At 36.7% G+C, this 12,121-nt stretch overlaps 1 protein-coding gene across 7 annotated transcripts in view; it reads right to left on the bottom strand.

Annotated features, from left to right (window-relative positions):
• The window catches only part of DOP1A (DOP1 leucine zipper like protein A), a 56,890-nt gene that overhangs the window by 7,962 nt on the left and 36,807 nt on the right, over positions 1–12,121 (bottom strand). For 6 of the 7 annotated variants that reach the window (XM_026844211.1, XM_026844215.1, XM_026844218.1 and 3 more), the window contains 14 exons: positions 11,923–12,034; positions 10,773–10,952; positions 8,392–8,517; positions 7,920–8,054; positions 7,310–7,365; positions 6,700–6,804; positions 5,936–6,002; positions 5,477–5,621; positions 5,161–5,240; positions 4,487–4,596; positions 4,174–4,323; positions 2,861–2,922; positions 2,095–2,247; positions 1,133–1,269 (listed from right to left, as the gene is read on the bottom strand). In XM_026844211.1, the coding sequence (XP_026700012.1) occupies positions 1,133–1,269; positions 2,095–2,247; positions 2,861–2,922; positions 4,174–4,323; positions 4,487–4,596; positions 5,161–5,240; positions 5,477–5,621; positions 5,936–6,002; positions 6,700–6,804; positions 7,310–7,365; positions 7,920–8,054; positions 8,392–8,517; positions 10,773–10,952; positions 11,923–12,034 (1,618 nt within the window). Of the gene's footprint in view, positions 1–1,132; positions 1,270–2,094; positions 2,248–2,860; positions 2,923–4,173; positions 4,324–4,486; positions 4,597–5,160; positions 5,241–5,476; positions 5,622–5,935; positions 6,003–6,699; positions 6,805–7,309; positions 7,366–7,919; positions 8,055–8,391; positions 8,518–10,772; positions 10,953–11,922; positions 12,035–12,121 lie in introns of those variants that run through there. The other variant, XM_026844216.1, reaches the window with a different exon arrangement.

The following is a 12,121-nucleotide window of genomic DNA, read 5'->3' as shown; positions in this document are numbered from 1 at the left end:
AGAAACTGGCTCTTTTATGGCCATGAAAGCTCACAGAGGATAATCCCCTCCACTACTTAAAAAGAAATCAAGACCTAAACAAAATGAGAATAAAGAATCATATAGCAGAGCAGCCAAGCTCAGGTGTGAATTCACAGAAGTAACACAGTCTTGTCCACTGAAAGTAGATTCAGGACTGTGGTGGCCTGTGTAAAGGCCAGGGGACAGCACAGGAACTGGAGGATCACACTGAGTAAAATGAGTTTCCTAGTATTTATACTATTCACAGGCTCAAAATTAAATGCATCTATTGCTAAAACAATGCACTTGATCTTTAAAATACTTTATATAGTTTTTCTCCTTCTATTACTTAGATCTGTGGTTAACTAAGGGCTAGGTTAGATGCCTACAAATGAAAAAAAAAAAAGTCACAGCAGTGATTCTGATTTGCTGTGTAGCCAGTCCCTTGGGAATTCCTTGGCTAACAGGCCAAACAGACCACAGGATGCACTAAACACTCTCCTCCATTCCCACTGCCAAAGCTGAAATCCAAAAGACTGGCAAACAGTCAGCATTGGAGACTTCACAGGTAGCAGCTCTGAAAACAGATGTTTATCCTGTCTTGTTATGCAGAGTAAAACAAGAGAAAGAAGAAAGCTAAATCAAGCCTTGTATAAATATGGTTATAAGATTTCAGTCACAATTTGATTTGAATGACCATCAACTGCCAATACAACCTGGATTCTGACTCCTCCTTTCTGTGGATTCTCATACTTATCGCTGGAGGAAGAAGGCTGAATGACAAGGAAAGCAGAAACAGGGAGCACTGAGAAGAGCAGGAGTGGGAATGGTGAAAAGTGTGCACATACATAGGCAGACACTGAAGTAGGAGTTTGTAGGGAACAATAAGGGCAAACGTAAATTTAATTTAGGAGACATCTGAACAGCTTAAAAAGCACAAGCCAACAGATACTCTGGTTGCAGAAAATTAGACATCAGGACTATGAAAATAAGTCAGCTGTTAATTTATGTCCATTGTACATTTACATGCACAATATCTCAAAGAGATTTTCTTAAAAATGTTGAAGAGGAATGAGGTGGTGTCTCACATTTGCACCAGTCTTCCAAATCATGAACGTTGACTGCAACTCACCAGTTCAGTGATCATGGTTGGCCAAAGAGAGGTAAGGTGCTGTGGAGACATTCTTAAAAGCAATACTCTGAAAAACAGGAACACTTGGGAATGAAGGGTGGGCACCTGTGGCAAACGGAGACTTTCTACCAGCCTTTCTGAAACAAAAAGCCAAGAAGGTTTCCTCAGTTCAGAATAACTCCAACTAGTGTTTTCTCCTTCTCTCATTTACTCTCAATTTTTACTTTTTTAAAGCATCTTCAACATTACTGTTTCAGTACTTTGCCAGTTTTATTCTGTCAGTGTAAAAAATAACCACTTTCAACAAGCAATGAACAAAAGCAAGAAACTGCAAAACAGTGCAGTTGCATAATTTGCCCTAAAGTTCTCCATATAAACGCAGTAGCACATCTGGGAGTTTCACTCATCTTATGCAGTTTTGCCCATTACAAAAAGAGGAGTTAACAGATTCCAAATAATACAACAACAGCCTGAACAGATAAAATATATTATTATTAAAAGGCTGCACCATCACAGTACATGGGATCTTACACAGGGATGATACATTCTTATTTAACCATAATCACCTCTAAGCATTCAACATATACAGAGGCAGATACATAAATAATTTTTTCAAACCAACACATGCACTTAGCAGTTCAGACCAGTAAAACAACCTGATTATCTTGAATATAGTAAATCCAGCTACTGATTTAACTGGGGGAAAAAAAATAATCAAATAACATATCCTGGAACAAATGAAACAAGAAAGATGATGCAATTGACATTCCATATGGAGGAAGAGACCAAAATGTCCACCTTGGTAGCACTAAAAGACAAAAAAACTTTGCATCCAGACGAGGAAATGGTATTGCACACCAATATTCCAGGAGACAAATTTACCTGCTGTTACCCTGTCTTAGAAATATTTCTCACTTAACTTCAGAGTCCAGAAGTCCACCAGATGATGCATTTTTACTGACCTTGTATGTCTGGAAGGTATTTCTGGTATTGGTCTATCTCACTACTAAAAATTGCGAAAGCCAGTCTCTTCAGGAGCATAGCACGCTGTTCCAGCTCTGCATCTCGATTAGCAAACAGGTTGAGTGAACTGCTCTGAGCCACAGCCACTCGTGCTGAAAGAGAAAATGCATAGTGCAGAGACAAACTTCAAAATTCCCTTCTGTTTTCCTTTAAGGCACAAATAACTCTGACTGCATTAATGTAGTTCAAAAGCAGATGTTAAAAAGATGCATGTTCTACAATTTGTATTTTTAACCACAGCAATTTAAAATACATGTTGAAAGAAAACTTGTAAGTATACACAAGACTGACTAGGTTTGGGGGCTTTAAAAAAAAAAAAAAAAAGCTAAACTTATTCCCAAAACACAATTTGCAGGTCTAAATGCTCAGAATTTTGGGATGTCCAGAATCAATTTCTCCTTAAGCAGTTAGTGTCAGATCTGAAAAAAAAAATCTCAAAACAACCACAACAAAAAACACCCTCACCTGCTTTGCTTTATCAACTTTGCCATATAGGCAAAATTCACTGTGTGCCAGGATGGTCCCAAATTCTCTCAGTTCAAGTTATATTATTTATGGATCTCAAGTAGTTGAAGAAAACATGAAAAACACTGAATAAATCAGATTGGAATAAATGCTGAAAAAATGTTTCCAAGACATTTGTTTTCCCTTATTTTGATATTTCTCTTGGAGAAAAGTCACTACTACATCTTATTAAATACTTACTCATCAAATCTCTGAATGTAGTTTTGTCATGTGTCATCAAATTATCCATAATAGCTCTCCAACTAAAGCAGGAAGATTGTACACAAATCAGAAAAGCAAGAAAAAAAAAGATCAGGAATTTACAGGAATATTTACAGAGCTTTTTCTGCTCTTTTAATTCAGGCTAAGGCTTCCAATCCAAGCTCTCTGCTACATAGGTACTATTTATTAGGTGAATTTGATCTGAATCTATATTTCTCAAACCCCCTTCTCAAAGGAAAATAAGGGATACCATCCAGAGGGACCTTGACAGCCTAGAGAGGTGGGCCTCACAGGAAGTTCAGCAAGGTCCTGCACATGGGTCAGAGCAATCCCAAACATGGATACAGGCTGGGCAATGAGTGGATTTAGAGTGGCCCTTCAGAGAAGGACTTGGAGTATGAGTGGATGGAAAAATGTGAGCTCGCAGTCCAGAAAGCCAATTGTATCCTAGGCTGCATCAAGAGAATTGTGGCCAGCAGGTTGAGGGAGATGACTCGCCCCCTTCTACTCTGCTCTCATGAGACCCCCACCTGGGGTACTGTGTTCAGCTTTGCAGACTTTGGCACAGTAAATATATAGACCTGTTGGAGCAGGTCCAGAGGAGGCCACAAAGATGATCAAGGGGGCTGGAGCACCTTCCCTATGAGGACAGGCTGAGAGAGTTGGGGTTGTTCAGCCTGGACAAGAGAAGGCTCTGGGGAGACCTTATAGCAGCCTTCCAGTACTTAAGGGGAAAGATGGGGAGGGACTCTATCAGGGAGTGTAAGGATGGGACAAGGATTAATGGTTTTAAACTGAAAGAGGACAGATTTAGATTAGATATTAGGAAGCAATTATTTACTGCGAGAATGGTGAGACACTGGCACAGGTTGCCCAGAGAAGCTGTGGCTGCCCCCTCCCTGGCAGTGTTCAAGGCCAGGTTGGACGGGGCTTTGAGCAACCTGGGCTAGCAGGTATCCCTGCCCATGGCAGGGGGTGGGGGGGAAGGGGTGTGGAACTAGATGATCTTTATCCCAACCCATTCTGATTCTACAAAATCACAGAAACCACTTTTTCCTCATAGAAAAATAAAATAATCTTGACATTGAAAAAAACCAGTCTTGTGCATAGAAATATACCTTAGACAAACAAGTTTAATATTTCACATGGTAATCTAAAACAGAAAACATCCCATAATAAAGTATTTCTCAGAGAGCTGTCGGGAAAGTTAGGTCCAACATTATACCTACTCTTGCGTAATGGTATATATAAAATTTGTAACAGCCATTGACATAAGCAGGACAAAGTCTTACTGGTTAACACATGACGCATCCATCTGGAAGAAACTGGAATCCATGAAGAGGTCAAATGCTTCCTTTTTCCATGCTCTCCTTGTATATTGATACCCACTAAGACTGCTTAATAACTGGACACAGGCTCGATAGCTGGACGCATTGTGAGCACTAAAGAAAAAAATAAAGTCAACATGCAACAACTTTGAATTGTTGCTTTATAGAAAGTTTGACAGACATGTAACCCCTATCATGCCTGTTTCAAGTTAAGTGGCACCCACCAAATTTCAACTGGCTGTAGAGATTATATCAATTGAATAAATTGTAAAAATACCTGTGATTACGGAGGTAGGGAACAACATAGTGCATAATATTTACAAGCAAAGGAATAACCCTCTCTTTTTCATCACTGTAGAAAACCATATCCAACAGATGAGCCAAAACCTGTAAAAAGAGAGGAAGATATGTTATCAGGCACTCTCAAATTGTTTTTTCTCTATTATTTAGCATTTTTTTGCATGATGTCTTTTACTGAACGTTCAAGTTTATGACAGAAGTGATCAAATTTCAGGTACTTTACAAAACCCAGAGTATAAAGATCCCATCATTTTTAAAACAAACTAAGGTAAAAACACAGAAGTATATGCTCCTGGGCAAAGCATTCTACAGAATAAGCTACGAAAAAACCCAAAAAACAAACAAACAAAAAGATTGACTGCAATTACCAGCAGTAAATAACACATACCACTAATAACACACAAAGGTTGCTACCAAAAGTTTCCTGTGCTACACACCTGAGAGGCCATGCTTTACACCTCATCCATCTCACTGAATCTTTATAACTGGGTTAGTAACAATCTTTTACATATTGTTACATGACAGGACATAGAATACATTTACATCAGTATTTCCCATCAGATCTCTTTCTCCAAGCTTCTAGTCCAAAGCTCTTCACAATATAGAAGTTTATTATAAGACAGTATTGATTATATCTGTGGAGACTTTTACCTCAGAAAGTAAGGTCAATGCATGGACACTATAAACAGATGGAGTTATGTTTGAAGTTTCCATTGCTGGAGACAACATATCTAAATGAAGATAATAAAAAAATGTCCAGAGTTAGTTTTCTTAAGCCATTATTTACCTTACAAGCATATTCATTAGCATATATTTTGAAGATGTACAGACTTTGACAGATACACTGTGTACGATACTACTGCCTGAAGTTTTTTTAATGTATTCAAGTATAGTAAAGCTGTCCTCCTTGTTAATTTTGGCCTGATAATTAATGTTTTGTTTAAAATAAAGATGAAAATGAAACTACCTTCAACATCTGATTCTAAGTTGTTTCCATCAACGATAATCTTGGGAGAAGGCTTAACCTCTAAATTTCGTCTTAGCCAAGTAGTCTGTTCCAAGGAAGAACCAGCAATTGCCCCAATGGCATCCACGATCTTGTGCGTTACATCCTGGGCAGGAAAAAACCCAAGTATTGTAAGAACTCTGTGCAGAAGGGCTGTATTTGTTGTCCTGATTTCTATTTGTAGAAAGATCTGTATAACTGATTAAGTTTAGAACTGCTTTCAAATCACTTCTATATTATTAGTGATTAATAACCTCACAGAAAATAAGATCTTTTTCAACAGATTATGAACAGTACTAGTAGAAGATACTAATGAGTCATTTCAGACTACAGAACTGATATCAGATAATTCTAGTACATTCAAGTATTTATCGTTTAATATTTTCAAAAAAAGAGACATACATACAAAAAATTTCTTACCTGGAGATCTCTTTGATCTTTCTTATTTTCCAGACTTGGGTTTTTCATAATGAACTCATTAAGAACACTGAAAAAAATATAGAAGTAGATATGGATTTTCTTCTCACAATACATTATTCAGTAACATTAAGAGCCAAGACAAATATGGAGAAATTTACATGTGCAATACTTATTTACTGAACCTCCAGTCATTGCTATTTATCAGTATTCTAGAAAACATCCCTTCAAGTTTATTTTGATCACACCATAATAGTTTATCAAGAACATGCTTTATTAGACTATACACAGAAGTATCTTTTGATATAGTTTACCAGGGAAGATAAATTCCAGTAAGTCAAGAAAATGGTCCTTGAATCTTTATACAGAAAATCATATTCAACATTTTATTTCTAACACTCCACAAACAGTTCTCATGCTGGGAATGAATCCTTCCTAGTGAGCTGCAAAACTACACATACCCAAGAAATACACATTGTAGTTATTTTCTAAGAAAAATCAGAAAATTAAACATGCTGTTTAAAGATCCTGAATCACTCAAATAATCAGTAAGGTAAAATCATAGCTTATATCATATTATAATATAAAATTTAATATATGTAACTCTTCCTCAGAGAAGAAACTAATTTGATAAAACTAACAGAACTCAAGCAATAGTTCTATCACTCAAAAATAAGTGATAGAGATTTGTAAAACACTAAACACTTCAGTATGATTTCACATACATCTGAGTTTATTTGGAAATTGCAAATACCAAAAGCACTTACCCAAGTATAAGGAATTGTCCCGGAGCTGGAAGACCAACTTGGATGGAATCTTTCAATAGAAGCAGCAGGGCTGCCCAGCTATCTACTAAGCTGGTCACTGGAATCCTAAGAGAGCAGCAACAGCAATGATAACAGCATCATCTCCCTCATATTCCCCATTTTCTTTCTATCTCACAATTTCCCTGTCAGGTATTGTTGAATCAACATTTATACAGGTTGTTTGGTTCTTCACTGAATATTAGGTGGCTACATCAAATCATTAAGAAAAGGCGGCAGGCAGAAGACCAGTACTCAAGAGACATGCATTTCAGTCCAAGGTTGGAGTGCTACCAATGAGTTACAGCACAATTAAGATCAGCTTTCCTTGGGCAGGGGCAGATTTCCTGCAGGACTTTTAGGTGAGGGAAGAAAGATGATGCAGAACTAGGAAACTCAGTTTCCTAGTAAAATAAAGCCCGTTTCTTTTTTATGACACCTACAGTTCGAAACCATTCTTCATGATTCATATTACACAGGCTATTTCTCATCCTAAGGATTAACAAAAGATGTAAAAATATTCAAATTGTCCATTCACTTCTTGATGACAGAAATAAAATTTTTCATATCTTACCTTTGAGTATAAGCATAGAAAAACTGCAACATGCAGACTTCCAGGGAAAGATGTTTCTAGAAAGAGATATGAAACCTATGTCATCAGGAAAAAGAAAGTGACTTTTTTTCCCCCCTCACTTGCCAGGGCAAAACTGACAATGCTATAATGTTACTGCAGTGTTTGAAGGTATTGATTAATTCATTAACAGAATATTATGAACAACTATTCAAACATCTCTCTCTAAAGTTATTCTTATCCTTTTTTTGGTTGGTTTTGTTTTGTTTTTTTCCTCTCTCTTATTCCCTCTTTTCCCCACTTTCCCTTCCCACTCAAAAAAACCCAAGCTGATGCTAGTATGCATCTGTTTCCCTAACGTAAGGAGCCTATCCCCACAAAAGTGTCTTGTACAGAAGCAGTAAACAGGATTCTGGAGTTGTTCAGGAAATGGTAATGACTTGAGGAGGTATGACTTCCCTCCAGAAGTTCATCCCTCTATTAGATATTGTGAAAATTTTCACACTATACTGCTCAGTTTTGTGAATGAAGTATTCATATTATCAGCATTTTAAGATTCAGTATGAGGACATAAAAAAAAATGAAATCAATAGGCTCTCAACAGTTTTCATACCTTGTCCTTTGCTATGGCTGGAGGTTGCTTCAAAACTTCTTTCACTGTTTGTATAACAGTCTCTGTTCTCATAACACTGATAGAGCGAACTAGCTCAACCAGTAGAAGCTGTTCTTCACCTGCTGTAGGAATAACCTAAAACGAATCAAATGTATGTCACAGATTATCATCAGAGACAATGCCCATGCCAAAATTAAGGCAGCTGGTCTCATGAAATTGCAATGTTAGTAACTAACAGTTCATCCAGAGACTTGGAATCACTTACTCTTTTCCTGAAGAATTCAGGAAGATTGTCCCATTCTAAAATAAACTGGTAGCTCCCTAATGGTACAGTTGCTAATTAGAAACATAGGTTCTCCATATTTTATACTATGTATTTTTTTCCCTGGAATGTCTGAATTTTCCCCTTACTGCTTCTAAATCACTTAAAGCTATTACCACTACTTGAAGAGATCACTTAAGATAAACATACCTTTGTCCTAGAAGTATTTTTGTTTGGCCTCCTTTCATTCCATACAAATGCAATAGCAGCCATGAAGTGAACACCATGATTCATTGAAATTGGACCCAAAAGTTCAAGAATCTGCTGCCTCAAATTCTGAAATGCAGAAGCAGAACACATACACCTTTAGGTAAGCACCTCAGCATTATGTTTAGAACAGCCAGCTATAAAGCCATACTTGGATGGTAGCTGTCACTGACTTTTATAAAAATGGAAGCACGCACTCAGAGGATTCATACAGCTCTATTCTACGTCTGGTACACTTCAATCATTTTATTCATGACTAAATAAGGGAAGATAAAATACACATGTTAAATTTTCAAATGGTAACGAAGTGGGAAGCAACTGATAGAAAGGTACAGAGCTAAAAATGATCTCACAAACTCAAAAAGCACCTTGAAAAAAGCTGCAATATAGGCTTGATCTTTGCATGTAAAGGTGGGGATAAACAACTTTGGCAATTCAGAATGAGAAACTATATAGTGGTGCTATAGGAGAAAGTCTTGGGATTATAGTGGATCACACACTCACCTTGATGACTTTGCAAGGAAGGGGAAAAGAGCATTCATAAACAGCAACACCTCGTGAAAGACAGTAAGTATTTCCCTTGACAGAAGATACCACATACCATGTCTAGTTTTGGACACCTTACTTCAAGAAACGTACCACAAGCTGAATGGAACTCAAACTATAAAAAGAAAGATTAGTGCTATGGAATATGACTTACAAGAAGGGGCTGAAATGGGTTTGTATATAGTCAGGAGAAAAACATGTAAGTGGAGAGATAACAGTTATTACCAAATGTGTACAAGGTAATTACGAAGAAGGAAGATAATGTTCACGTCTGTCACAGATAGTGATGGACTTGCTTTATAGCAAGTGAGATAAAGAAGTAGGGGTGGTGGGGAAATCCTAAAAGAAGGAACATGTTACTCTGGGAGACTGGAATATTTTCTGTTGAAACTCTTAGGAATGTGGTTTTTAAGCATGTCAGAAGTTATTGAAGCACACTTGGGTCATAAAATGTATTTCCTGAGCTGTCTTTTTGACCTGTGTTCTATGACAGGAAGATTTCGGACAAAAATGCACTTTCTATCTGTTCTCTGAAAGCCATTTTTACCTTGGTCAGAGATATTCCAGTAGGAATTGTCTAAGCTCGCAGGAAACTGCTATATATGATCCCAAAGCTTGACTATACACTTTATGCACTTTCCAACAGTGTGGTTGCCAAAGCAACCTAGTTGTACTGAAGCTTAAAAAGGCTGTTTATACTTTAGACACACAATTTCATAGAGTTCCACAGTTACATGTGTTTTTAACCACATCCACCAAATACAAGGCAGCTACAAAAGAACTACCCAAAAGCAATGAGGTGAAAATTAAAATAACCTATCCTCATGCTACACTGAACAAGCTGAATTCAAATTGGGCTTTTTCATATATAGGACACGTTGAATGCTCTTTTGAATACTATGGATTCAGGCAAATTAAAGAAAATCTAGGATGTACAGAACAGTTAATGTTTAACCAGAGTAAAAAACCACATCCTTTTTTCACAGAAGCAGCATAATATTATAGGCCATCAACAAGTACGTACCCCCTTCCTTTCAGTGAGTAGGAAACCTTACAGGCTGCACAAATGTGAGCATAGATACTGTCTGTGCAAAGACATGGAGTCTTAGATAAGTTATTTTTAATTCCTTCAATTGGAATGACAAAAGTTGAAAAGGATGTAGCAGAGCATCATCACAAACTGTATCTGAAAGTACTCAACTGAGGAAATCTTATTTTAAAACATTTCAAATTTAAATGATTGTTTCCTATATAATAATATGAAGTATAAGAAGTTTGAACTGCTTCCCATAAGAGGGATAGGCAGCATTCTCAGTATAGTTCTATTTGACCCCTTCTCAGGTCCTTTATGATCATTAGCTCACTATCTGCTATGACATTTCCCTGTGCACAGTGACATCACTGTATGGGAATTGAATGAAAAAAGGAATTAGTTCATAAGTGTCTGAGTACTAGATATTTTAAGAGGAAAGTTCTCTTTTGTTAGGATTTTACATGAATTTTTTTATCTTTTGAGGCACAAAAGGCTGACAAATTTTTTCAAGGATGGATTTCCTTTTCTTTGTAGAAAGCAAAGAGGTGAGACATTGTTGTCTTGAATTGATACACTCAATTTGAAAAGCAGTTTCAATACCCATTTATAAAAGCCTTGTTTGTGGGGCGGGTGTGTAGATGAGTACAAAGGTATTAAAACTCAATTTACATTTAGGGAAACGGAATTGCATTTGGTTTGACAAAGGTATTAATGTACAACTTAATACTATCCCTGATATTCTGACCTTTGTTGATCCAAGATTGATAGTGGTAATAGATGCAGCAGCAGCAGTAGTTTTCTCTGAAGAATCTGCAAGGTGAAGGATGCTCCACAGCAAAGTCACAGAAGACATGATCATATGCAAGATAGATAGGATCCCATTGCGTGCTTCAATCAAGTGCTTCTGATCTACATTAACCAAAAGCTAGTGGATTTGAAGGGGAGAGAGGAAGAAGATTAAATATCTACATAAATAGCATAAGTAAAATAGTGTAAATTGAGACTTAATGGACATGGAAGCTTTCAACCTTAACTCTTTTCCAAAATAGTTTTTCAGTAATTCTTATAGTATGTACTATAAGAATTTGAGTCTATAAGGTTTTGAGTCTATTAAGAATAACAGTTAAAGAATATTTTAACTCAGTTGTACAGTATCAAATATATTCTGAACACGTGAGGCCTCATGTCTACAGCCATCAATTTTGTATCATCTGCCTATACCTTTGCAAAACAATTATTTCAGTATTTTAAGTGTAACTAACACTTTAAGCCAAAATTTTTTACTTGCACAGACAATAAACACTTTTCAGTTACTTTTAAATGAATAGAAGGCAAAGGGGTGTAAGAAAAAAAGCAAAACCAAGACTGCAGAGAGAACAAGAAAAATTTTCTTGCAGAATCTGGGCCAAATTCTTAACAAACAGAGATTACACTCAGAATATCAGATCTAAAAATACTGCTTGACTAAGAAGAGAAGTTGTGAATATACTGGAGGAGCAGAATGTTTTGAAATATTGTAAGATGAACACAGTCCAGCCAGAAAGTAGCAGGATAGGCAGTCTGGGAAGTTCCACAAAACAAAGCCAGCTCTAAAAAGTGGCATTTTAGAGGTCTGAACGTTAAGGAATTCCTACTTTAGTTATTTCAAGGTAACAATAAAACCCCAAATCCAAACCAAAACCAAACAAGTCAAAGACTACTCTCTTAAAAGTATATTTAGTATAAAATTGTTACTCTGATTGAGATGGGTATATTACCAACAAAAACCATACTTATAGCTAAGACAACACATTTGGCATTTTTCCCACTCAGATCTTCATATCTGCTAACATAATCACAGTCCTTAATTTGATATGTTCTGCATAGGAACCTCTCAGACACCCAGATAAGTTTACCTGATGATACTGCGTAGATGGATCCAGGAGGCAGTAATGAATTATTGTTGTTATCCCTTCTAATAAAGTAAGAACCATATCTGGGGGAGTGACTGATGCCATCCAGAGAGGCCTAAAATAAGAGATAGATTTTTTTTTTAAATGGGTTAATCTGGTAGTAACGTAATTCAACACAATCAAATCTGCTTAAAAAGATTAT

The sequence above is a fragment of the Athene cunicularia genome (genome assembly GCF_003259725.1).
Source record: "Athene cunicularia isolate RWA chromosome 3 unlocalized genomic scaffold, athCun1 chr3_part1, whole genome shotgun sequence".
Classification (NCBI taxonomy): Eukaryota; Metazoa; Chordata; class Aves; order Strigiformes; family Strigidae; genus Athene; species Athene cunicularia.
This window is presented reverse-complemented; position numbering and strand designations above follow the sequence as displayed.